Source organism: Crotalus tigris, unplaced genomic scaffold (genome assembly GCF_016545835.1).
Source record: "Crotalus tigris isolate CLP2741 ecotype Arizona unplaced genomic scaffold, ASM1654583v1 scf7180000017644.4837335, whole genome shotgun sequence".
NCBI classification, from domain to species: domain Eukaryota; kingdom Metazoa; phylum Chordata; class Lepidosauria; order Squamata; family Viperidae; genus Crotalus; species Crotalus tigris.
In genome coordinates this window covers 12880-37692 of record NW_024096536.1, presented here as the reverse complement: position 1 = coordinate 37692, position 24813 = coordinate 12880, and the positions used below count along the sequence as shown (strand labels likewise).

Genomic DNA, 24813 nt, shown 5'->3' with positions numbered 1-24813 from the left:
TGAATTGTGCATCTGTGTAAAATAAGAGAAGTAGTTTTGGAATAACAGTCTTAAAATGAAGAGAGTAGAAATATTGAAGGCACAGGAAAGCCAAATGGTATTTTGACCACTAGAACTCACCTCCAAGGATGTGGATACAGTCAGCATTACAAGTCTTGTGTTCACTTTCTTTTTTAATATTAAAAGAGGGCTGAGTGCTTTTATTTCTATTGTGAAGGCTCCTTGGTACACTCTTTGCTTGGTTGTTTTCTTGCAACAGTTTAATTACCCAAACTAGGTAACATCATCAGTGCTAGTAGGGAGTGGGGTTTGCTCTCAGTTTACATTGTCCTGTCAGTGTTGATGGGAATGGTTTTGGTGGTTCTTTAATTGGTTTATTTGTTGTTAGTATGTTTGTCAGTGTCTTGATTGCAGTATTGTTTACTTCTTGATTGTTAGTCTGATATTAATCTTGGTGTCAAAGAACTAAACAGTACCCCTATCAAGGAACTGCCAAACAAACTAATACTAAACGGGCTAATCAAAGAATAACCAAGACCACTCCCACCAACGTTGACAGGGCAAGCCACTAGAACAGTGGTTCTCAATCTTTTTAATGCCGTGACCCCCCCAACCGGTTGTAAGTCGAGGACTACTCAACTTGTGCAGCACCGTTTGTAGAATGGGACTTTTGGTGGGCTCAGCAGGGCAGAGACAGCCTGGACAATTCCTATTGGCTTTTGAAAGCCAATAGAATTAGACTCTATTCAAGAGAGTCTATTCTATTGGCTTTCAAAAGCCAATAGAATAAAAGGGAGTAGCACAGCTAAGGAAAAGGGGAAAAAAATGGCGGACTGCGTTGTTTGGCGACCCCCGTGAAATGGTCATTCGACCCCAAATGGGGTCCCGACCCACAGGTTGAGAACCACTGCACTAGAATATAAATTGACAACAAACCCCATTCCTTACTAGCACTGATGATGTTACTTAGTTTGGGTAATGAAGCATCTGCAAGAAAACAATCAAGCTCAAGAGAGCACCAAGGACCTCCCTCATTTCAACCTCGAACTACAAATATTCTCTTTTATTGGTATTTCTATTGTGCTGTTCAGAACTGATTGTATAGGGGTTTTTTTCTGTATTGCTTGAGTAAGAGTTTTGGGTCAAGATCATTGGTGAAATTGGATGGCGGGTGAGAGTAAAGAATTCAGCTTGCTATACTGCCTGAGAATTGCTTGCCATTTCAGACTGTTGTTTCCCATATCTTCCTCTTTTTTTTCTCCTCCTTTTCTCTTTCCCTTGCTTTGGGCTCTGGTATCTGGCGCAGCTGTTCCATCATATGGTCCATATGGTAGGTGCCAAGCTCTTTCTGCACTTGTTTGTTTCTTCGTTGTTGAGACACTTTAGCTTCCTGCACTATTTCTCCTAAATCATATGTTAGAAACAGCAAATATTTTCACTTTGGGGAAATCATCAATAAAGTGGGAGGCCTCATTAAATATATTTCCTGAACACTACAAAAATTCTGCCTAATAGGAACAGCTGTAATGAAAACTTTAAAAAACCTACAGCTGCAGTTCAGTGTCTCTAATGGGTTTGTACACAATATGACTCACTGCCTTCAGTAACGAAGTATTAATATATAAAACAATATGAAACTCTGTTGCTTTTGCTGCAGTAGATTACAGGTAGTCCTCACTTACTAACTGCCTCATTTAGTGACCATTAAATTTATGCTGGTATAAAACAAAACAGCTTTGCAATCAATTTATGATCATCATAGCATCCTGCAGTCACTTGATTGCCATTTGTGTACTTCCCACGGATTAAGGGAGAACATTGAAGTAAAATCATTAAGTTGTCATTTGCTGTTTCACTTACAAATAGACTTGCTGGTCTCAATTATGAGTGCTAAGCAAGGACCACCTGTAATATGCCCACACCTCTGGAAATTATCTATACTATAGGTTATAACTGCTTTTGTTTCTTTAATTGATAAAGTGTACTGTCCAAAATAATCTGATGATCTTTTTATTTTAATATTTTAGTTCAATCATAATAGACATATTGTGAATAAAAGTAGCAAAGGTACTATTATTTTTTTCTGTAACTGTATGGGATCTACACTAGCGGTCCCTAACCTTTTTGGGCACTAGCAACTGGCTCCATGGAAAGAGATTTTTCCATGGACCGGGGGGGACATGGTTTTGCACCATGCCCACCTCCCGCACGTCCGCAGGTGGGGCCTTTGCTGGTTTGCGTGGCCTGGTTTCCAATGCGCTGCAGACCAGTGCTGGTGCACCGCCTTGGGGTTGGGGACCCCTGAACTACACCATTGGTAGGCAAATACAGATTTTCTAATTTCTGATTCACAATTTACAGATTCCTTTTTTTTTTTAAACAGGAGCAACAGCAAAATGACCCACTGACTTCAAGTTATATGCTAAATAAATAAAGTTTTACAGTTGTATATTTTTATTTAAGAAAATTGACTCTGGTCAGCTTACAAAGATAAGATTTAGAGTTGGAGTTGATATTTTTATGAAAGAACTGAAAAGAACAAAATATACTTAAAATACATTCATTCCTAATTTGAGGTAGTATCCAAATTTCTTTACTTGTCAAAATTAATTCCTGGCTAATTCATGCCCTTGTTAATATATGGGCACCAGGAAAACTTGTTGTAGGTAGCTTTTGACCAGGTTTATGGGATAACTGGAGAAACGCTTCCATTTTTCATATACTGTGTTTCTTTCTAGGACGGTGCGCCCCAATGAAGAGCATCTCTAGCAGCCTTAAGGAGACCATGAACCCCCATGACATTGTCCAGGATGCTATCCATAATTTCTCCCCAGCCTACCAGCAATATACACAGCAGTCCACCCTGGAACATGGACCACCATGGCGGAATGGCAGTCACATAATTTCACGTTCTCATAGCATCTCTGGTGTCCGTGACAATGAGAAGACCCTGCTTTTGAGCTCGGATGATGAGTTTTAAGGGGTTGGTGGATCATGCCATAGCCTGGAACTTTCCTTTATTTATTGATTCAGAAAACAGGTTATATTTCTTTTTTACATGGTGCTCAGGTCAGGATTGGGCACCTTCTGAGGCCAATTGTAAGCAAGGACCGTTATGGCTAATGCGGGTGGTATGGACTTCCTTTTTTAAAAGCTTAACTAGTGCGCATTTCACTTAATAAAGAAAAAAATTAAACACTAAATTGTAGCCTAGAACGGAGGTATAAGATGAGTAAAACATACTTTGTTTTCATAGTTTTTATGTGATTTGTAAGGCAAAGGGCTGGTAATACAAAAATCAGACAAATGATTCCCGAGAAATGAGGCTATATCTGTTAAATTATTTGAAATGAAACTAGCAGAAAATTTCCTTTTTGCAATCTATTATCATTCTGATTATTTGAGGATAGAATCTCATCCTTAGCTATTCCCCTGTTAATTTGTTCTATTAAGTTTTTAATAGTGGCCAGGATTTATTTTAATTAATATTCCATAATATATGTGCAATTAGCCTTTGCAAAGGATCCAAAATTTGAATGGGAGAAGACAAGAAACTCTGGATTGAAACAATCCATCGTATCTTTTTCCTGATGTAGAAGTGAAATATAGCACTTGTGGGTATTTTTTGTTGCCCAGTATTTCAAGAGAATGTGCAAGATATTTTCTGCAAAACAAGATTTCTCCCATTTGTAGAGAAAGACATCTCTGTAAGAACCTAATGATCCAGAATTTCAAGGAAAGCTGTCCAGGATACAAATGTATCTATCCGGATGCATATTCCCTAAAAAGTTGCTCAATAAATAGAAGCATGGATCCCATATACATGTTTCATTATGGGTGAGGGTCATGTTGAATTATTTTTCTTCAGACCTCATCTGATCTTCCTACATACCAGATGCAAATGTGCAAGCCTGCTTCCCTCCATTGATTTAATTAGTTATTGTATGCACTGTTAGAATCCTTCGTCATTTGCCCCTTTGTCATTCGTGTTTTTTTCTGCAGGAGCAATTGTACAAGCAGCGATACAGAAATCTCCTTTGCCTTGTCTGTTTTTGAACTGTGCATCTCCTGGATTTTAAATTCTATAATACATTTATGGCAAAGTTACCATTTGTCCTTTCTGCTGTAAATATTTTACCTATGTTAATAATTAATTTAAGTGCAGTGGAATGGAATTTGCCTAAGATGGAGAACATTCCATCTTCCCTTCCCTTAGTTCTGTTCCATTCTGGCCAAGAGATTTAAACATATCTATGTGGTGTGTAGGTATTATCTTTGCCATTATTTTCTACAACCCATAAGATTAAAACAGGTTGGTCTCATTAGGCATGTTGTATCTTTTATCTAAGAATCACAGGCTTCCTTTGCAAGCAGTAAAATCTGCTGCCACTGGTTTTGCCAGACACATTTTAAAGTTGAGAAGCGCAATCAGATTAATTGCAATATATTGCACGTCTTTGTTGCTGTTGTGGTTGTGGTAACTGTGCCTGTTTAACACATTGCTGCATAAAAGGGGGATAACATTAGGCCCCTCCTGAGTCTCCTGCATGCTGGTTCTGTTCTAAGCTACTGTGGTGGTTATTTGGCACTTTTTCTTATGGTGCTTTTTAACCCCTTCACTGGAGAGTCTAAATATGAGGATCTCAGGGGGGTTGACTCTATTGCTCCTTTTCTCTGTGCCTTAATATTCTCACCTGAGACATACACACACCACATTATAACAAAGACAGATTTCTACAGCAATTATTAGTATTCTTTAGCCAAGCTGTACTTATTTGGGCAAGCATCCTTTGTCCAAATTGTATTTGTTTGGGCAAAATGTGTTTGTGTGGAGCTTGGGAAGTTTGCTGAAATTTGTTTTATTTTTCCTGGAGAGATAGTGAGGCTATGGCTGCTGTTATTATGATTTGCACTTCCCTTTTTCCAGAAGACATTGGAGAGAATTTGGATAATAGAGGACAAAAGCTCCATTCACATTTTCTGCTTGAAATAGCTAGATAACTTGGGATATGAAGAAATGAAGACAGAACAAGAACACATTTCTGTAAACACACAATCATCAGCCTTGCTTCATATGACTTTTACAATATATTCATATGCACTAACTTTTAAAATCCTTTTAACCAATTAAAATAACAGACCAGTGGCAGCAGAACTATGATTCTAAGTTCTTTGCAACTCTTAGTAAAGGATGGTTGAACACTGTTCTTGCATAAATTATGGAGTTCAGCTCCCTGCAACTGGGGAGTAAGGTCAGTTCAATTATCTTTTAGTGCCAGCAGTAGGAAATTTTTATTGAATAAGATGACATAGGATGTCAATATTTCAAAGAGACATTGAAATTAGCATTTTTCTGCTAGCTATTAAAGAAGCTGGACCTTTTTCCAGCGTTTAGCTTGTGTAGGAGCCAGGAAAAGTGCTGCTGTTGCTTTAAGGAATACACTCACTGAAGTTAAGGTGACTTTTACAAAGTAGCAACATCGTTTTTTCAGGCCTCATGCACTTCCAAATAATGTTTGAAGCATGCAGAGTCTTTCTATTTATTTCAGTGCTACTTTGCTTCCAAATAATTTTCCTAACTCAGTATACCTTGCTAATACTTGCACGTGTGAAAAGTTTTCACACGTGCACAGTCTTTCTATTTATTTCAGTGCTACTTTGCTTCCAAATAATTTTCCTAACTCAGTATACCTTGCTAATACTTGCACGTGTGAAAAGTTTTCAGCATTAGCCTCCTTTTTTAATAGAATGGGTGAATAATGTGACTGACTTGCAGATATTTCAGTGTTGGGGAGAGCTCTATTTTTTATTTGTATTAATGTATACCATATATATGTATACTATGTGTACAGACTGATTACATTGAAGCAACTTATAAGAAGTTTTAAATAGTTTAAGCAAGTACCCTGGGTCCAATAATAGTGTGACTGTTTAAAAAGTAGAGCCATATGAAAGCACCAGTGCTGTGTGATGGGAAGAGTTTATTGTATATCCATCCATACAGGAAAGAGATGAAAGGGCTTGCTCAATGATTGCCCATTCCAGTTAGGGTTCCTGGGAGACTGACCATTTAATACACGTGATTATACATGAGTCCCATCAAAATAATATTGGCGCTGCCTGCTTCCTGTTCAGTTTCTTTCCTCTCTCTCTCTCCTTGTTTTTTTTTTTTTTTTTTTGCCATGTAGCATAACTGCAAGTTCTGTTTTTACTATTTTTCCATATAGTTCAGTTATTTGTATATAAATGGGGGGGGGGAACTGTATAATGAGACAGAGTTACCTAGTTTTGTACCTACCATGTAATAACTGATGTGAGTTCAGAGACAAGCTGTTGTCTCTATTTTGTTATTTGATGTTATACTGCTTTGGGGAAACATGCAAATATGACAAATAAAGATATAGAGATAATATAGATTGTATTTAATGTGTTTCTGCTGTTTTTGTTCATTTCCTTTCACATTTTTTTCTGGAATTACTTTTTAAAAGGTATCGATTTTTATTTTATTCTACACCTTGCAAAGGTTGCAAAGAATTATTTTAAGACAAAGGGTTACATGGCACAAGGGAAAGACTGTTGAAAAAGGCAGGTACCTCCAGCCAGTGAAATTTTCCACTTGACATAGAAGTACTTGACACAGCATTATTCTAACATAATTGATTCAATGTGAAGGGGATTCAAAATCCAGTAAAGATCATTTTCTATGCCTGAAATAATACTTGGTTCAAATTTGGGGAATTCCCTTGCAAATGTCTTCTGTTGGAACTAAAATATTGACATAAGAAATACAATCATTCTTTTCAGTTAATTGCTCATTAACAGCAAAAAGCTAAGCAGAGAGATTTGAATTAGAGGCTCAGAACAGGAAAGGGCACTAAAGGAGTAACCTGGTAACCTCTCATAGCTTGGTTGTGTAACTTTACTGATCCCAAGAATCTTATTTCCTGCTTCCTTGCCCTCCCACACATAGACATTTTGTTTATCTAGGTCAGAAGGCAGATAAACAACATCTTTTTCTAGAACTAACAGTGGCAATCTAGTGATGGGCATGGTTACATATTGGCTAATTAGTCAAATGGATAAGACTTGGTTCAAATGATAAATGTTTTGATCTGGAAGGTGCTGATTTGCCAGCTATTTTGTCAGAGCAGGGGTATCAATTTTAACCTTTGCGTGTCTCCATTTGAATTACAGTTTTGTATGCTTGGACTTGTTTCATGTCTAAGTCATGAAAGTATTCAATAAGCCTTATAAACATGAGGAAGTGTACCTGTTCAATCCTGTCATGTCCAACATGAAAAGAGTGAGGAAGAAAGAAATTCCTAGTGCAGTGGTTCTCAACCTTCCTAATGCCGCGACCCTTTAATACAGTTCCTCATGTTGTGGTGACCCTCAACAAGGCATGGTACACTGGAGGAACCTCACTGTTCCTCTCAGGCCATGCGGGGGGGGGGGGGCTTATGGAGCTAAGACTGAATGCGTTTCAGCATAGATGGCCACCACAAAATTGTACATTGGCTCCTGGCTGGCCTGGGCCAGGGCCAAGGCAGAGGGGGCCATTCCCTCACTTTCCAGGATGGCTTCGCGGGCCACGTAAAACCACTTCGTGGGCCGCATCCGGCCCCCGGGCCTTGTGTTTGACATGTCTGTCCTACACTCTTTTGTTACCTGCCTCCCATTTCAACTTCTCTCCAAACTTTCCAAAAGGAGAGCTCTCCTCAACTATGGGGTTTAGAAGTGAGCCTCACACAAATTCGTGGGCTTGCCCACAAAAGAATCTGCATATACGACCGCCCCACACGGCCTAACTTCTTTCCCATCAGTAGCATGAAGCACCGTCCTAATCTTAGTTATTCCGGTCCTCCAGCTCGAAGTCACAGGAAAATGGGGAGCCACTCCCACCCCGAAATGAGCCCTCCCCTTCTCTCCCAACCCCCATCACTCACATGGTCTCCAGGCCAGAGGTTCTCCCAAGCACGGAGGCGCAAAACAGCTTTTTCAGGGAAGGGAGGAAAAAGGTGCACATGCGTAGAAGGTGAGACTGTTGCCGGCACTGGGCAAAAGGCTCTCTTCTTTTAGACTCGAAGTTGGAGTAGGGAGCTGCGAGCCAATCCAAGGAGGCGAAAGAGATCTTTATTTAGGAAAGGGGAACAGAGCTAGAGCTGAGTGTGTCTCAGTTCCTAAGACCATTGGAAATATGTGTTTTCTCCAGTACAGGAGATGGATAATCCATGGATGGGTTTTCTCTGTCTGCCTGCTCTTGAGACCAAGTAGCCAAAGCTTGACACGCCCCCACTTCCTGTGGAGCCCATTCTTAACTTGGTCTCTGTTCGGAGAAGACTCGTTTTGGCGTGGCTCTCAGCTTATCAGGTTAGACAAGAAATCCATTGATTGATTATCCCTTGATAATTGGCTTCCCCTTCCCAAAAAAATTTTCCACCTATAGGAATTTAACCACAAAATTTTCTGGGGATCAGTCCTGATCTCAAACCTAAAATTAAAAAGGGGATTGGTGGGGAGGGAAATTTCCCCACAGATATCAGCCAGCCCCAGGGCTCTGGGGGGTGAAAAGGGGGGGAAGAAGGCATCAGCAGAGACTACTTGCTGAACCTTTTCCCCAACCACTAAGTTTTCCTTGGGATCATCCCTGATCCTATATTAAAATTGAAAAAGGGGGTGTGGGGGGGGGAAACTCCCCACGGATCCCAGTCAGCCCCAGGGCTCTGGAGGTGAAAAAGGGGGGGGGGGAACAAAGGCATCAGCAGAGACCACTTGCTGAGCTTTTCTCCCCAACCTTCCAAGGGATTTTTTCCTCAAATTGGGGGAAAAAATAACAATCTCCAGGTCCGGATTCAAACTTGAATTCGGATCATCGGAGATTCCCTAGCAGCCCAGGGCAACCGCGGGCGCCATTTTAGTTGCCGTTTTCAGACAACAAAGGCAATCCCTGGCTGGGATTCCCTTAAAACGTCACAGCGCGCCAAATTTAAATCCCCGGGCACAAGCAGCTTCTGGGAGGCTGCGGAGCTTATCTTCAGAGGGAAACGAAGCACAGGAAGGGAGTAAGCCCCAACCAAGAAACGGAGGCTAGAGAACCCTCCTGGGATCTGCAAAGCCCTTTTTCAGGGAGAAACGAGCTGTGGCTGCCATCTCTTGCAGAGAAAGGCAAACCGAGCTTAAGGAAGCTCTACATCATATCTGGAATCACTGATAGAGGCGGAATAGGAGCACACAACCAGCGCTCCACCCCCGATACACACATATAATAATAGGACAAAATATAATAATAATAAAAATAGATACATAAATTTTAAAAATAATAATAATAATAATTAAAAAAAAAATTTTTTTTAAAGCTAAAAATTAAGCGACTGCAGGGCCAACAGGCCTAAAGACAGAACACACAATATTATCATCATCACCATTATTGTTGTTGTTGTTATTATTATTTTACTATTATTGTTGTTCCTATTATTAGTATAATAGTAATAGTATTAATAAGAATAAATTCCGCTCTAGGTGACCGCCATTTGATACCTGCTGTGTATTAAGTCAGGCCTACAGACCCTTTTGAGGTCGCCACTGATATTTTTTGCCTCCCTTTTCCTTTTTCTACTGGTGCACGTTGCCTGGTCACCTAAGGCCTCCGGGCGGAACCCAAAGAGTGGTTCCAAACGTGCCTTCGGTACCTCCCTCAGCTACCGTGACCTTAGCCCAGAGAGAATATTTTTGTTGTGGTCGGGTGATCAGGGGAACAGTCCTGGTACTTGTTCCAATTTCGCTCCCGCCAATACTTGCCTGCCTGAGCGTCTTCTCAGTTTTTCTGGGACTGCTCAAGCGGAATGGAGGGACCCTCGTTGCCTCAATCCATGAGCACGACCCCTCCACCTCCCAATTACGGCTGCAACACACCTTCTGACCAGAAGGCGGCAGGCAAGTGCAAAGCGAAGACAAAACACTCGCTCAAGAGGCCCTCCAAGTTGGCGGAAAAGCAAGCCAGCCGTAGGCACCAGGCCCTGGAGAAGGAGTTCTCCAGAGCGCAGAGGCAGGCCCAATTGGAATTGATTCAAATAGCGGCCACCGAGATGGAATTACCATTGGGTCCATCCACATCAACCCAGAGCGCGTGGTCCATTCCAGGAACACCGCAACCACTGGATCCGCCATCTACATCAGCCCAACAAACAACCACGGCGGCAGGCACAACCACTGAGTCCAACTCTCCACCTGCGGTCACCACACCCAAAGGTAATGACATAGGGGACATCTGGGCAGATGGACGGCTAGAGGCCCTATTAACCAAAGTGGTGGACCGAGCCCTAGCACAGCGCTCCGCCCACCACGACCAGGGGCCCTCCATCTCAGCCATGCCACACTCGGAACTCCCCTCAGAGTCCTCAGGCATTCAGGAACCCGTCTCCCCGGCCCAGTCCTCCATGAGTGGTTATTCTTCACCACAAGAGGAGGATCAACCTGGGATCTCTATGTCAGAGGATGAGGAACTTCCCCCTGAGCCCCCCTCAGGGGGATTATTTAATCCCAACCGCTTCCTCACGATACTACGCAAGGCCACAGCCATTGCGGACATGGGGACGGATCAGTTTTCTCAGCCGCAAGCGACACCGGCCACCACATCCAGACCCGTATTCGTAGAAAAGGTGACAACGCAACACCATATACCTTGCCCCGCCATTTTCCTGAAAGGGATCAAGAAGCCATGGGACTCTCCCGCTTCCTTCCCATCAGTGAGTGGTACGGACAAAAAATTATACAGCACTGCCACAGACCTCAATGAGGCCTTAGAAATTCCTAAAGTAGATGAAGCCTGGACCCCCTTGGTCTCCCAGACAGCCATGGCTGGGGACCTAGTGGAGGCCCTTAAGGCAGATGACAAAAAGTGGGAACAAGCCTTTCGCAAAACCCACCAGACAGCGGCATGGGCCATCAAAGCAGCCACCTCGGCCTCCTTTTTTGTCCGGGCCACCCTCATCTGGTTGCAACAACTACAAACCATAGTTCCTATGGAGGACATACGAACACACCAGGACCTGGCTAAGATGGTAGCAGCCACGGAATACGCTGCAGACGCAACGTTCCAATCGGCCATTTTTTCATCCAGATCCATAGCATCCAACATAATTGCCAGGAGAATGCTATGGCTAAAACACTGGCAAGCTGACACCAAGGCTAAGTGGCGGCTAGCGACCGCCCCTTACTCAAGCAACGGTCTGTTTGGGGAGGCCTTGGACCCCTATCTTGTAGAGAACAAAGACAAGCGGAAGGTCATGGCACACTTGAACAAAAGGTCAGACAAACGTACCACACCTTACTTTCGTAGGCAGTCCTTTCGTCAACCGACAACCACGCCTATCAGTCAGGCACCCAAGCCATTCACTCCCAGGCAGAACAAACCGTACGGCCGCCCCTACGACAGACCGGGGTTCCAGCCCAGACAACAAAACCAGTCGAGACGACCCTTTCGTGGAACGGGTCGTCCGTACCGGAAGACAAAATGATTCCTACATAGACCTACCCATTGGAGGAAGACTAGCTCACTTCTTCCACCAGTGGGAGCAGACCTCCACGGACAACTGGGTACTACAAACCATCCAGTCCGGGCTGTCCCTGGAGTTCCTGGTCACACCCCCAGACCGACTCATCAACTGCTCGGTCTCCAGGAACCCCACCAAACGCAAACTCATGCAGGAGGCCATCCAACACCTGTTGGACATTCAAGCCATAGAACCGGTCCCAGCGGAATACAGAGGCAGAGGATTTTACTCCATCCTCTTTGTGGTTCCAAAGACTTCAGGAGGATGGAGGGCAATCCTGGACCTAAAAAACCTCAACCGCTACATCACATACAAAAAATTCAAGATGCAATCCCTTCAGTCCATCCTGGGAAGCATCAGAGAAGGAGACTTCCTGGCATCGATAGACCTCACGGAAGCCTACCTTCACATCCCCATCCACCCAAACCACCGCCGGTTCCTACGTTTCTGTTACGGGGGAAAACACTTCCAATACAGAGCTCTCCCCTTCGGTCTATCTTCGGCACCCAGGGTATTTACCAAGATACTAGCAGCGGTAGCCGCCAAACTGAGAAAAATCCCAATACGCGTCCAATGTTACCTAGACGACATACTAATCCAAGCAACATCCCTACAGACAGCTCAGGCGGACGTAAGGACCGTCATTCGCGTCCTCCAATTACACGGATTCTCAGTAAACTTTCAGAAGAGCCAGACAGTTCCCTCGTCCAGGCTGCTGCATCTGGGGGCCATGATAGACACAACCAACTGTATGGTCTATCTCTCCCAAGACCGGGTGGCCGGCATCAGGGAACTGGCTCGCTGGGTTCACAGGCAACGTTCAGTTCCGATACTAACACTTTCCCAATTATTGGGCAAGATGGTATCGGCCATAGCCATTGTACCCTGGGCCAGGCTCCACCTACGGGAACTACAGTGGTTTCTGCTCCCGTACCAACGGCAGAACACCAGCGCATCCAACCACCTAGTCAGGGTCACGGCACAAATCCGCAGGGCGCTACGCTGGTGGTGCTCTCGGGCCGTGACCAAGGGGTCACCCTTCAAGGAACCAGTCAGAGTTACCATCACTACAGAAACCAGTCTGTATGGTTGGGGAGCCCATCTGGACTCCCGGTTTGTACAGGGACGTTGGTCCGCCACGGATCTGAGAAATAACATCAACTGGCTAGAACTCAGGGCTATCCACCTAGCCTTGCAACAATTCAAAGACAGAATCAGAGGCCACCACGTTCTAGTCCTAACAGACAACGTAGCAGCCAAGGCGCACATCAATCGGCAGGGGGGGACCAGATCAAAAACCCTGATGACAGAGTCACGACTCCTATTCAGCTGGGTAGAGCCCAATCTGAAGTCACTAAAAGCGGAACACATATCGGGGGTCAACAACCAGCAAGCGGACTTCCTAAGCCGCACCACAGTGGACCCTTCGGAGTGGGGGCTACACCCGAACTTGTTCCTAGACATCTCCCGCAAGTTCGGGTACCCGATCCTCGATCTGTTCGCATCATCAGACAATGCCCAGCTCCCCAGATTTTACTCTCGTTACTTCAACCCGCGAGCAGAGGGGACGGACGCTCTGAGAACTCAGTGGCCTCAGGGTCTGCTTTATGCCTTTCCCCCACTACCACTCATACCGGCGGTCATCCGAAAGCTGATTCAGGAGCGGGCAGAAGTGATCCTAGTAGCACCATATTGGCCACAGAGACCGTGGTTCGCCGACCTGATGAACCTGTCTCAGTCGCCCCCATGGATCATTCCCCCTCATCAAGTGTCCCTACACCAGGGAACCATCAGTCACCCGGAACCCCAATGGTTACAACTGACCGCCTGGCACTTGAGCGCCAGATAATGGCACAGGAACTATTCTCTCCCGGGGCCATTACCATAATTCAAGCTTCACGCCGTCCGGCAACAAACCGCATTTAGGACTCCACTTGGAAAAATTTTTGCCTTTGGTGCAGGGAACGGCAGTTTGACTTACACAAACTCTACATCCCTCAGATAGTAGATTACCTCTTGGAGGGACTAGACAGAGGCCTCGCCCCCGCGACCATCCGCAGGCAAGTGGCGGCCTTGTCCACCCTCCTCACCTGCACGGATTCGGTTCCCTTAGCTCACCACCCCAGGATCCGCGCCTTTATCAAGGGCGCCTATAACACCAGACCTCCAGTAATTCACAGGTACCCGTCCTGGGAACTACCGCGAGTCCTTCACGCACTCACTCGGTCACCATTTGAACCATTGGCGACCGTTTCCTTGCGACACCTGTCGCTAAAGGTGGCGTTCCTGATTGCCATCACATCGGCCAGACGAATTTCGGAACTGGCCGCACTGTCAGTCAGAAACGACCTATGCATTTTCCACAAGGACAGGGTGGTCCTTAGGTTAGATCCTGCCTTCATACCGAAGGTGAATTCACTCTTTCACAGGACACAGGAAGTAATTCTCCCAAACTTCTGTCCAAATCCAACACATGACCGGGAGCGGCAGTGGCATACATTGGACGTCCGCAGAGCCTTGCGGCGTTATATAAAGCGTACAGAACCCTTCCGCAAATCGGAGGCCCTATTTGTGTCCTTCCAAGCGGGCACCTTGGGGCGGAAAGTTTCCGCGGGCACCATTGGAAGGTGGATCCGAAGCTGTATCGCAGAAGCTTACAATGTATCATCCCTGCCGCCCCCAAGTCATCTCACAGCCCATTCCACCCGAAGCGCTGCAACTTCGGCGGCATGGGCTACCCAGGCGTCAATCGAGGAAGTTTGCAGGGCCGCGACATGGTCCTCGCCTTCCCCGTTTATACGACACTACAAGATAGACCGCTTTGCATCGGCGGATGCCTCCTTTGGTAGGAGGGTCCTCCAGCAAGTTGTCTCAGAGATCAATCTACCGGCCTTATCTGTTTCCCACCCCTTGGGACAGTGAGGCTTTGGTACGTCCCATCCATGGATTATCCATCTCCTGTACTGGAGAAGGGGCGTTGGTCTTACCTGAACGCCTTTTCTCAGTACGGAGATGGATAATCCACACCCACCCCAAGGCCAGCAGGCCGCTAGTAGGGAGCTGAGAGCCAATACCTCGTCAATCATCAGCCAATTCGCCCTCGTTAAGAATGGACTCCACAGGAAGTGGGGGCGTGTCAAGCTTTGGCTACTTGGTCTCAAGAGCAGGCAGACAGAGAAAACCCATCCATGGATTATCCATCTCCGTACTGAGAAAAGGCGTTCAGGTAAGACCAATGCCCCTTCCGATGGTCTTAGGCAACTCCTATGAAAGGGTCGTTCGACCCCCAAAGGGGTCGCAACCCACAGGTTGAGAACTGCTGTACTAGTGGAAAATAACATGTATCAACCACTGGTAGACCTTTAGATTCCCCATATACCTTAAGAGAAGATTGTTTATCATGTATATTCTTGTTTCAGTGCTTCCTCTGACTCCAAAGGCAGTACAGGAGAACCATTCTTTCCCATCCTTCTCTATTTCCTCACCATCAGAAGCAAAATGTCAAGGTTTTTCCATGTCTTGTTCTATATCCATCATTTTAAGACACATTCTCATAGCAGTTTTTCACTTTATTTCCATCCCTTTAACAACTGTCTTAGAATGTTGTTAAACCAAAACCAAACCCACTTGGTTCCAATCTGTCCAAAAGCGAAAAATAATTTGCTATTTGAGAGGAGCAGTGAGGCAAGCATTCAAAGCTGGTTATTTATATAAACAGAAGAAATCAAAATGGGCAGATTTTTTTTAACAGATTGTGTAATTGACTAGACTAGAGGCTTCAGTACTAGGATTCTTTGCATCTTAACAGCCACTGGATTTTTTTCAAGCAGATGAAGCATGGACAGGATATGAATGAAACGTATAGAAGGAGTAGCAGTACCTCTTTGGCTAGAGTAAGAGATGACATTTTTGTTAATAGTGGCAATTTCAAGCATGATGTTGAATTATGTTCTATGCATCCCCCTACTGATCAACTAATTGAGTTATGCTGCTCTCTGGCTAATCTCAGTGTTTTAAGGCCAGCAGAAGTAAAAATGATTTGGGGTTGACTTCAAACTACTTCAGAGAGTGGAAATGGTAGAGTAATATTGTGGAAGTTCCCCTTATCTATATTCCTTTAACAAGAACTTATGTTACATCTCATGACCTCAGTATGTTTGGCTTAATCCCAACCCTTTCTCCATGCAGTAATGATAATGATATAAATATATGTAAACTTCCCCAGGTCCCTAGAAGGCCTATGACTATTTCTGGCGACTGACACCTAATGATGAGACTACACTTTCACTTCCCCAAAACTTGGTGTCAACGGCTGAGTTGTGGTATACTGCTGGAGGCGGTATTTGTCACATTGTTGACAAACATGAAATATATTGTCAGTGATCCTTTCTCCTTCAACCAAGAAACTAAATTTGATATCATTTAGTGTAATTAAAATTTAAGTAATTCAATATATATTTTAATACAAATGTTATTAAAAGTCTTAAGAACAATAATATGAACTATAACAAACTAAATTGGAGCAGAAAAAGTGAAAAATAAAATAAATAAATAAATAAAAGTGCAATAAGAAGATAGATGTAAATAGAAAAAATTAACCAACAAGAAATATTACATTTTTTTAACTTTTATTGTCAATTTTTTACTGTGGACACACTGGCATACATTAAAAATGAAATTCTGTTTCCTGCTCTCAAAAGTGTACACATACATAACACACATTGTACATATATATAACACACATGTTACAATCTCAAGAGAAGTTTTATAAAAAGATGTATTATAGAATAACAAAGTTGGAAGGGACCTTGGAGATCTAGTCCAGCCTGCTGCTTGAACAGCAGATGCTATATCAGGGATGTCAAACTTGCGGCCCACGGGCTGGATGTGTCATGCCGAAACCATGCCCACCCCTTGCCGGTAATAGAAAAAAAGTTGCAATACGTTGCAACAGGTCACGTGATGTTGCGAGTTTGACACCCCGCCCTATACCATTCCAAACAATGGCTGTCCAATCTCTTCTTGAGAACTCCAGTGACTGAGCACCCACAACTTTTGGAGGCAAGCTGTTCAGTTGATTAATTGTTCTCACTATCAGGAAATTTCTCCTTAGTTCTAGTTGGGATCTCTCTTTAATGATCTTCCATCTGTTACTTCTTGTCTGTCAGCTGCTTTGGATACTAGATTGACTCCCCCTTCTCTGTGACAGCCCCTCAAGTACATATTATATCACCCTAGTCTTCTTTGATAGACTAGAGCATTCCTAATTCCTGCAACAAATCATCCCTTGTTTAGCCTCCAGACCCCTTAACATCTTTATTGCACTTTCCTGCACTATTTCTAGATCATTTCTAGGACCTAGTGTCTTTTTTTGTATCGTCGTGACCAGACTTGGATATAATATTCCAGTTATGGTCTTACTAATGCAGTATAAAGCAATATTATCGCATAATCCTGTTGCTAGACTGTGGGGGAGGGGGGTTGGCAGCTGTAACACACAGCTGGCTCATACTTAAGTGATTATCTACTAGGAAACTTAGATCTCTCACAGTCACTATTGTTGAGCCGGGTACAGCCCATTCTATACTATACTACTATATTATACTACTTTTCTTCCCTAAGTGTAAGATTTTACTTTCATCACACTGAATTGTGTTTTGTTGGATAGGGCCCAATGTTCAAGTCTATCAAGAGCCTTCTGTATCTTGAATCTTTCTTTTAAAGTGTTGACTATTTCTCCCATATTGGTGTTGTCTGCAAATTTGATTAGATCCCTTTCTATTCCCTTGTCTATATCATTTATGAAGATATTAAAAAGAACTGGGCCTAAGACAGAACCTTGAGGTACTCCACAGCATGCTTTCCTCCATTTAGATGTAGATCCACTGAGGATGACACATTGAGTGTGGTTGGTCAGCCAGTTACAAACCCATCTGGTGGTGTCTATCCCACAGTTTTCTATCTTACCAAGATTGTGGTCTACTCTGTCAAATGCCTTAATAAAGTCAAAGTGAACTACATCTACAACATTTCCCTAATTTAGTCACCTTGTAAAATAAGGCAGTAAGGTTTGTGTGGCATGATCTGTTTTTTAACAAATCTAGATTGGCTTCTAGTTATCACTTTGCTTGTTTCTAGATGCTTGCAAATCCACTACTTGATTATCTTGTGTATATTATACATGAAATCAGAGAAACTACCTAGATCAGTGATGTCAAACTGCTGGCCTGCAGGCTGGATGCATCATAGTAAAACCGTGCCCACCTCATTGCCAGCAATGGCAAAAAAAATCACGATATGTCGCAACACGTCACGCGACATTGCGAGTTTGACACCTCTGACCTAGATGTATAAAGGCACTTCAAATGTATGCTGAAAATGTGAACAATTAGCTTGGCAAACAAGTCAAAAAGTTAAAATGTGGTCCAAATAAACTTACAGGATTTTAAAGACCAATATTCAAAAGAAGCCAGAATTTTTTTTTTTAGGATTAATAAATAAACAGGAAAGAAAGACTATGGAAGATTATTTCAATATATGATACTGTGTCAAGAATACTATATGCATAGAAATGGAAAGATTCAGCTATGGAGAAATAATTACTGAAAGTGATAGAATTTACTGAACTAGATAATTTCTTCAATTAGAGAAAAGATATTATCTACATTATTGGTGATTGGAAGCCTCTTAAGGATTTTGTTGTATAAAAATGAAAAAAAAAACCCTTCTTGTTTAAAAGTTTTAATAAAAATTATATAAAGAAGAAAAAGAGCAAAGACAAGAAGAGATTCATATTCTTCATAGCAATTATAATACAATTATATTTTAACCTCTCTGTCAGGTGTAAAAAAACAGGTCCAGATGTGAAGGTTCAGTTAAATTGATTTATTGCTAAAGCCTAAGCACAGGATTCAATTAACAGTCACCACCTGGTTAGAATTAGAAAACAGGCAATGGAACTCAAGGGCTGTTGGACTTAATTCATTTGTGGCTGTGTAACAATTCTAGGCTGATCCCCCATTTCACTCTGTCCCCAAGTTCTGCAAATCCTACATCCTCTAAATTTATATCATGATTGTCATCTTTCCAAAATGTATCCTGTATGAAATTTCTACTCACCAATAAATGCAGACATTGTCTTTTTTTCTAATCAAAGAGGTTAGTTTATCCATCTGAGCAAGATCTGTCAATTTCACCAACCACTCCTCTATTGTGGACAATGTTGGATCTTTCCATCTTACAAGTAGTTCTTGAGTTACAATTAGGACCAGAATTTTGGTCATAAGTTGTTGTGATTGTAAGCTGAGGCACTACCTGACCGAACAATTGCTTTTACAAAGGTTGTTAAGTAAGTCACCTCATCGTTAAACAAACAGATAGGAACTTGGAGGTCTTCTAGTCCAACCCTCTGCTCAAGCAGGAGACCCTATACCATTTCAAACAAGTGACTGTCCAATCTCTTTTTAAAACCTCCAGTGATGGAGTATCCACAGCTTCGGAAGGCAAACCGTTCCATTGATTAATTGTTCTGTCAGGAAATTTCTCCTTAGTTCTAGGTTGGTTCTCTCTTTGATTAGTTTCCATCCATTGCTTCTTGTCCCGCCTTCAGGTGCTTTGGAGAACAAGTTCTTTGTGGCAGACTCTTAGATATTGGAACACTGCTATCATGTCAACCCTAGGCCTTCTTTTCATTAAACTAGACATACCCAATTCCTTCAACTGTTTTCTATCTGTTTTAGCCTCCAGCCCTCTAATCATCTTTATTGCTCTTCTCTGCACTCTTTCTAGAGTCTCAATTTTTTTTTATATTGTAACAACCAAAACTGAATGCAATACTCCCGTATGGTCTTACCAAGGCATTATAAAGTCGTACTAACACTTTGCATGATCTTGATTCTATTTCTATGTTAATGCAACCTAGGACTGAGATAACTTTTTGGTGATTGCAGCACACTGCTGGCTCATATTTAAGTGATTATCCGCTAGGACTCCCAGATTCCTCTCATAGTTGCTAGTGTTGAGCCAGGTACCACCTATTTTATACCTGTGCATTTGGGTTGTTGTTGTTGTTAACCTTACTTTTCTCACCATTGAATTTCATTTTGTTAGCTAGGACCCAGTGTTCAAATATCTCAAGATCCTTCTGTATCTTGAGCCTATCTTTTGGAGTATTGATTATTCCTGCCAGCTTGATGTTGTCTGCAAATTTCATGAGTTCCCCTTCTATTCCACCTGTTGAAAAAAATGATCATGTAATCATGTGACACTGCAAACAGTGATGGGATTCAAATATGTGAACAACCGGTTCTCTGGGTGGATGCCACTTCCGGAAGTCCATTCTGGGCCTGGGCAACAAAAAAGTAGCTACTGGTTCTGCCAAACTGGTGCGAACTGGCTGAATCCCATCACTGACTGCAACAGGTTGTTTTGGGAAACAGCCATCTAAGTTGGAAGGAGGAGTGAAGCAGGGACCCAACTTGGAATTGTTGCACAGCTGCAAAAGGCATAAGCTTGACCTCCCCCAGGATCCCTGAAGTCTTATCTGGTTGTTCCCAGGGAAAGGAAAGCTGCCTCAGGAGATTCTTGTAATATAGGCTCTGGTTGCTTGTGCTGACAAGTTGTAAATGCAAGCTGGTTGCCAAGTTCCCAAAATGTAATCACATGACTGAGGGGTTGGGATGGTATGGCAGTTGTAACTTTAAGGACAGGTCATAAGTAACTTTGAGTCCATCAAGGTTTTGAACAGTCATTTAGCAATTGGTCTTACATCAAGGACTGCCTATATAATCTTGCCACAGTAATCATATATTGATTGAGTAATCCCATCTTACATGACTGTTCTGTGTATCCATCAATCTTAAAAAGAAAAGTTCTGCTTTCATTTTAATATTCATCTTTAAGATTAATCTATATCAGTGTATGTATTTGAAACTGTTTTTTAAAGCTTTATTATATGTCCACCAAGAATATCACAATGTTCATTCATGTTCATATTTCCAACATATATTAAGATAAGATAAGATAAAATAAGAGAAGAGAAGATAACCTTTATTGTCATTTTTATACTGTGGGCACAATGGCACACATCAAAAATGAAATTTAGTTGCCAGCTCTCAAAGTGAAACACATACATGACACACACCTAAACATACTATGAACATCATATGTATAGACCCACATCCCTACATATACATAGCAAATAAATATTAAATATTGTCCATCTTGAATATATAATGGAAGGAGGAAGCTTGAGAGTTCGCAAGATTAATGCTGTATGGAATGAAACTCTGGCTGAATCTGGATGTTCTGCTTCGGATACCATGAAGCCTCCTCTCAGAAGGTAGCAAGGAAAACAGGTCGTTTTCTACATAATTTCTCTGGCATCATGTACTAATTATACATCATTTTATAAAAATTCTCTTTAATACAACGTAACTTTCAGCCATTTTAATCACACATTTTCCCATTGATCCATCTCTATGGTATAACCAAACTTCTTATCCTGCTTTATCCTACATCAGACATGTCAAACACAAGGCCTGGGGGGCGGATGCGGCCTGAGAAGTGGTTTCATGTGGCCCGCGAAGCCATCCTGGAAACAGTGAGGGAACGGTCCCCCTGCCTTGGCCCTGGCCCTGGCCGGCCGGGAGCCAATGTACAATTTTGTGGTGGCCATCTATGCTGAAATGCATTCAGTCTTCGCTCCACAAGGCCATCCAGAAACAGCAAGGAACCAGTTCCTGCCACATTGGCCCTACCCCCTGGGTGCATGCTGTGGAGGTGTCACCCTTTGTGAGGAATGAAGAAATGGACCATGCCTTGGCGCTTGCCCTGGTCCCATCCCCTTCTGCCAGAGACCCTCAGATCTGTCCCACTCCTGCCCAGGCACCCACAGGCACCCTTGGCGCGAACGATGTAGAGCTGGCCATGCCCACCCAGTAGGCCACACACACTCCATCCATGCGCACCCAGTAGGTTGCACCCCCCCCGGCCACACCCACCTGGCCCACCAAGGGCAATCACAATGCTGATGCGGCCCTCAATGAAATTGAGTTTGACACCCCTGTCCTACATTCTTTAATCTGGTTTTCCTTTCTTTCAATTTTCAACAAAAGTTTATACATTTTGGCAATTACATGTTCTTCATTGTCAGTATACAATTGTACCTCAAATTCTATTTGTTCCATACCATTCTTTTTGTCCATTCTGGATCTTTTTGATAACTGTAAATGAGAAAACCATTAACAACTATTTCCTTTAGCTATTCACTGCTCTTTTGATTGAATTTTAAATTTCCCTTGATGATTTTCCAATAATTTCTGGTATGTCAACCATTTGTCTTTACCTGCTGTTTCTCTTCTGTGGCATACTTCTTGAGCTGAGATCCACAGAGGTATTTTGGGACATGACTTAGCTATATATCTATACTATATTCTCAGTGTGGTATAGCTAATTAAATTGTTTTTAAAAATCCACATTTTAACTTCATCATATCATAGGTATCCATGCTATCCAAACCGCAGGTGATGATCCTCTAATTCTAAATATCTTATGTTTCTCAGCAGCATCCATTCTTTCACCCAGACCAACGACAAGTTGCAAAATAAATCTCAAATCTATTAAACTCAGTCCTCCTCTTTCTTTTACATCTTGTTAATTCCAAATCTCCTTTGTAAAATCTATGTTCCAGAAGGTTATTTCCTAAAATAGTTCCACTTTCTTTGAATCTAAAGTTGATTTCATTTATATGATGTCCCAGAATTGTGGTTGGGTTTCTTTTTCAGCCATAAGGTTCATTTGCTTTAGTTCACTTTGCAGTATATGGATTTTATAGGATTTAAAACGGTTACTGATCATGTTCATATCTACGATGACTTTAATCCAGAATATTTTCAAGATTATAAATACCAAAACAGCCTCCAGATGTTGTAGGAATGCACATTTCTCTCTGAAAGAACTCAAAAGTGCTAAAAATCCCAAGCGGAGATCTTTTACAGAAAAATACACCAAATGGCTTAGTAAACATGGTTCATTTGGCATTGTCTGAGTGTAACTGGATCTGCCAAAACCCACTAGCTGCATCAAGTACTGAGAGTATCCAAACACCTGCAAACTGTGGAAGAACATCAGTTGTAAAGAAAAGGATACGCATTTCTTTTTTGACAAACTTGTTCTGCTCTTTCTGGTCTGAGTTATGTACAGTATAAATGTGATTTGAAATGATTCAGAAAAAGTGCTCTGAACCTTGTGCAAGCATTTTTTTGCCATTTGTTTTATGAGGGCCATTATTTCAGAATTCTTTGCAAACTTGCAAAAAAGATGCTTTCAGGAATGCAAATACAAACACTTCCATTTTTCTTGAGTACCAATGATGTGTTGATTAATTGATTATTTCAAACCTTTCACACTGAATTATCCTCTGGATCTATTTTTTACCTTGGGCAGTAGTATAGATGATTCCATTGTGGCTCTATGGACTGCATATGGAATGGGTTCTTTTTTTAAACTACCTGCATGGGAGGAAACTTTAAGCTTTCCATTTCTTTGTCAGGCTCTACAACGAAATCTTCATATACACATACATGTTGCTTCTTGGCCTAGTGATGAGTATTATGTAGACCAGTGTTTCTCAACCTCAGCAACTTTAAGATATGTGGACTTCAAGGCCTTGAATTCCTCAGCCAATTGAAGAATTAATTAATTAAGCCAATGCTTGATTCAAATAATATTCCTGTCCAAAGGTCTGACCACAGAGTATATACATCTTAGATTCTGTTCCTCTGATTTTGGAACGGACTATAAAATACCCAAGGCAATATGTGATCTTCTTCTGGGGTCAAAGTTGGAAATAAAATGTTTTTGAAAACTTTTGCAGAAAGATTTTGTAGAAAGGTGAGTCAGGCTATTCCCCAAAGCGCCTGGAGGCAAGACAAGAAGCAACGGATGGAAACTAATCAAGGAGAGAAGCAACCTAGAACTAAAGAGAAACTTCCTGACAGTTAGAACAATTAACCAATGGAACAACCTGCCTCCAGAAACGGTGAATACTCCAACACTGGAAGTTTTTAAGAAGAGACTGGACAGCCATTTGTCCGATGATGATCTCCAAGGTCCCTTCCAACTACTTCTTCTTCTTCTTCTTCTTCTTCTTCTTCTTCTTCTTCTTCTTCTTCTTCTTCTTCTTCTTCTTCTTCTTCTTCTTCCTTCTTCTTCTTCTTCTTCTTCTTCTTCTTCTTCCTCTTCCTCTTCCTCTTCCTCTTCCTCTTCTTCTTCTTCTTCTTCTTCTTCTTCTTCTTCTTCTTCTTCTTATTATTATTATTATTATTATTATTATTAAATCAGTGACAAAAGTATCAACTTTAAGACACACTTCATATACACTGATTTGCAAAGATACTTTCCATAGTCTGGCAGAAAAATTAAGGGCATACAACTGCTCCTCAAATGAAGTGTTTTATGTTATCACTGTTTTTATTTTAATTAATTTCTCCTACCACTTTGGCACTATAGATAGCTGCAAAATATTCTGTTTATGAACGTTCTTCTTTCTCAGAAGAACGTTTCTGGCTTCTGTGCATGACTTCCCCAAAATGAGATTTCTAGTACTTCCTTCAGTACTAGTGTAGATTTACTGATTTTTTTTATTTATCAAATTTATTGACTGCCCTTCTTACCACGGGGTAACTCTGAAAAGTTCACAATATTAAAAGATGCCCTTGAGCATGGCACAAAGTTAGTCTGATGGGGTTTTTCCATTTATCTATAGCTTTCTTTGAATGTCCTTGATGGTTCAAAGATTGTTGTTATGTCCACTGCCCTGCTACAGCTAAAGCAGCTTTCATTCGTAACTTTTAGGATAAATCCTTCTGCAAAATACGATCTGCCTATCTGTAATAGTTTCATTTCTCTTGTCTCTCAACTCAGTTGTCTGTTTTCACCCACTTTTTAGATAGTTTTGGGCTTTTGTATGGATGGGGGGGGGTTGGGGGAGACAAAAGATTTTTTTTTTCATGAGAAAGAGTCATTGTTATCCGCAGCAGCAAAAATTTGCTGTTTACTCCTTTTGGTCCATGATAGAAATGAGGATGCATATCTGGATTCCTCCATTTGCCATCAGTTTGCTAGCAATGTTGGACTCAACAACTGCTTCCAGTTATACCATCTAGTAACCTACTGAAATCAGTCTGGTGGAAAAATACCAGGAGGCCAAGTCTCAAAAGTGAGAGGATTTTAAGTTTCATTTCATAGGAATCTCTATAGT

General features: G+C 42.1%; 1 protein-coding gene across 6 annotated transcripts in view; it reads left to right on the top strand.

Annotated features, from left to right (window-relative positions):
* The window catches only part of TMEM184B (transmembrane protein 184B), a 42680-nt gene extending 36259 nt beyond the window's left edge, over positions 1 to 6421 (top strand). For 5 of the 6 annotated variants that reach the window (XM_039335452.1, XM_039335455.1, XM_039335454.1 and 2 more), the window contains 2 exons: positions 1307 to 1330; positions 2739 to 6421. In XM_039335452.1, the coding sequence (XP_039191386.1) occupies positions 1307 to 1330; positions 2739 to 2980 (266 nt within the window). In that variant the 3' untranslated portion in view covers positions 2981 to 6421. The remainder of the gene's footprint in view (positions 1 to 1306; positions 1331 to 2738) is intronic. The other variant, XM_039335453.1, reaches the window with a different exon arrangement.
* The last annotated feature ends 18392 nt before the right edge of the window (positions 6422 to 24813 follow it).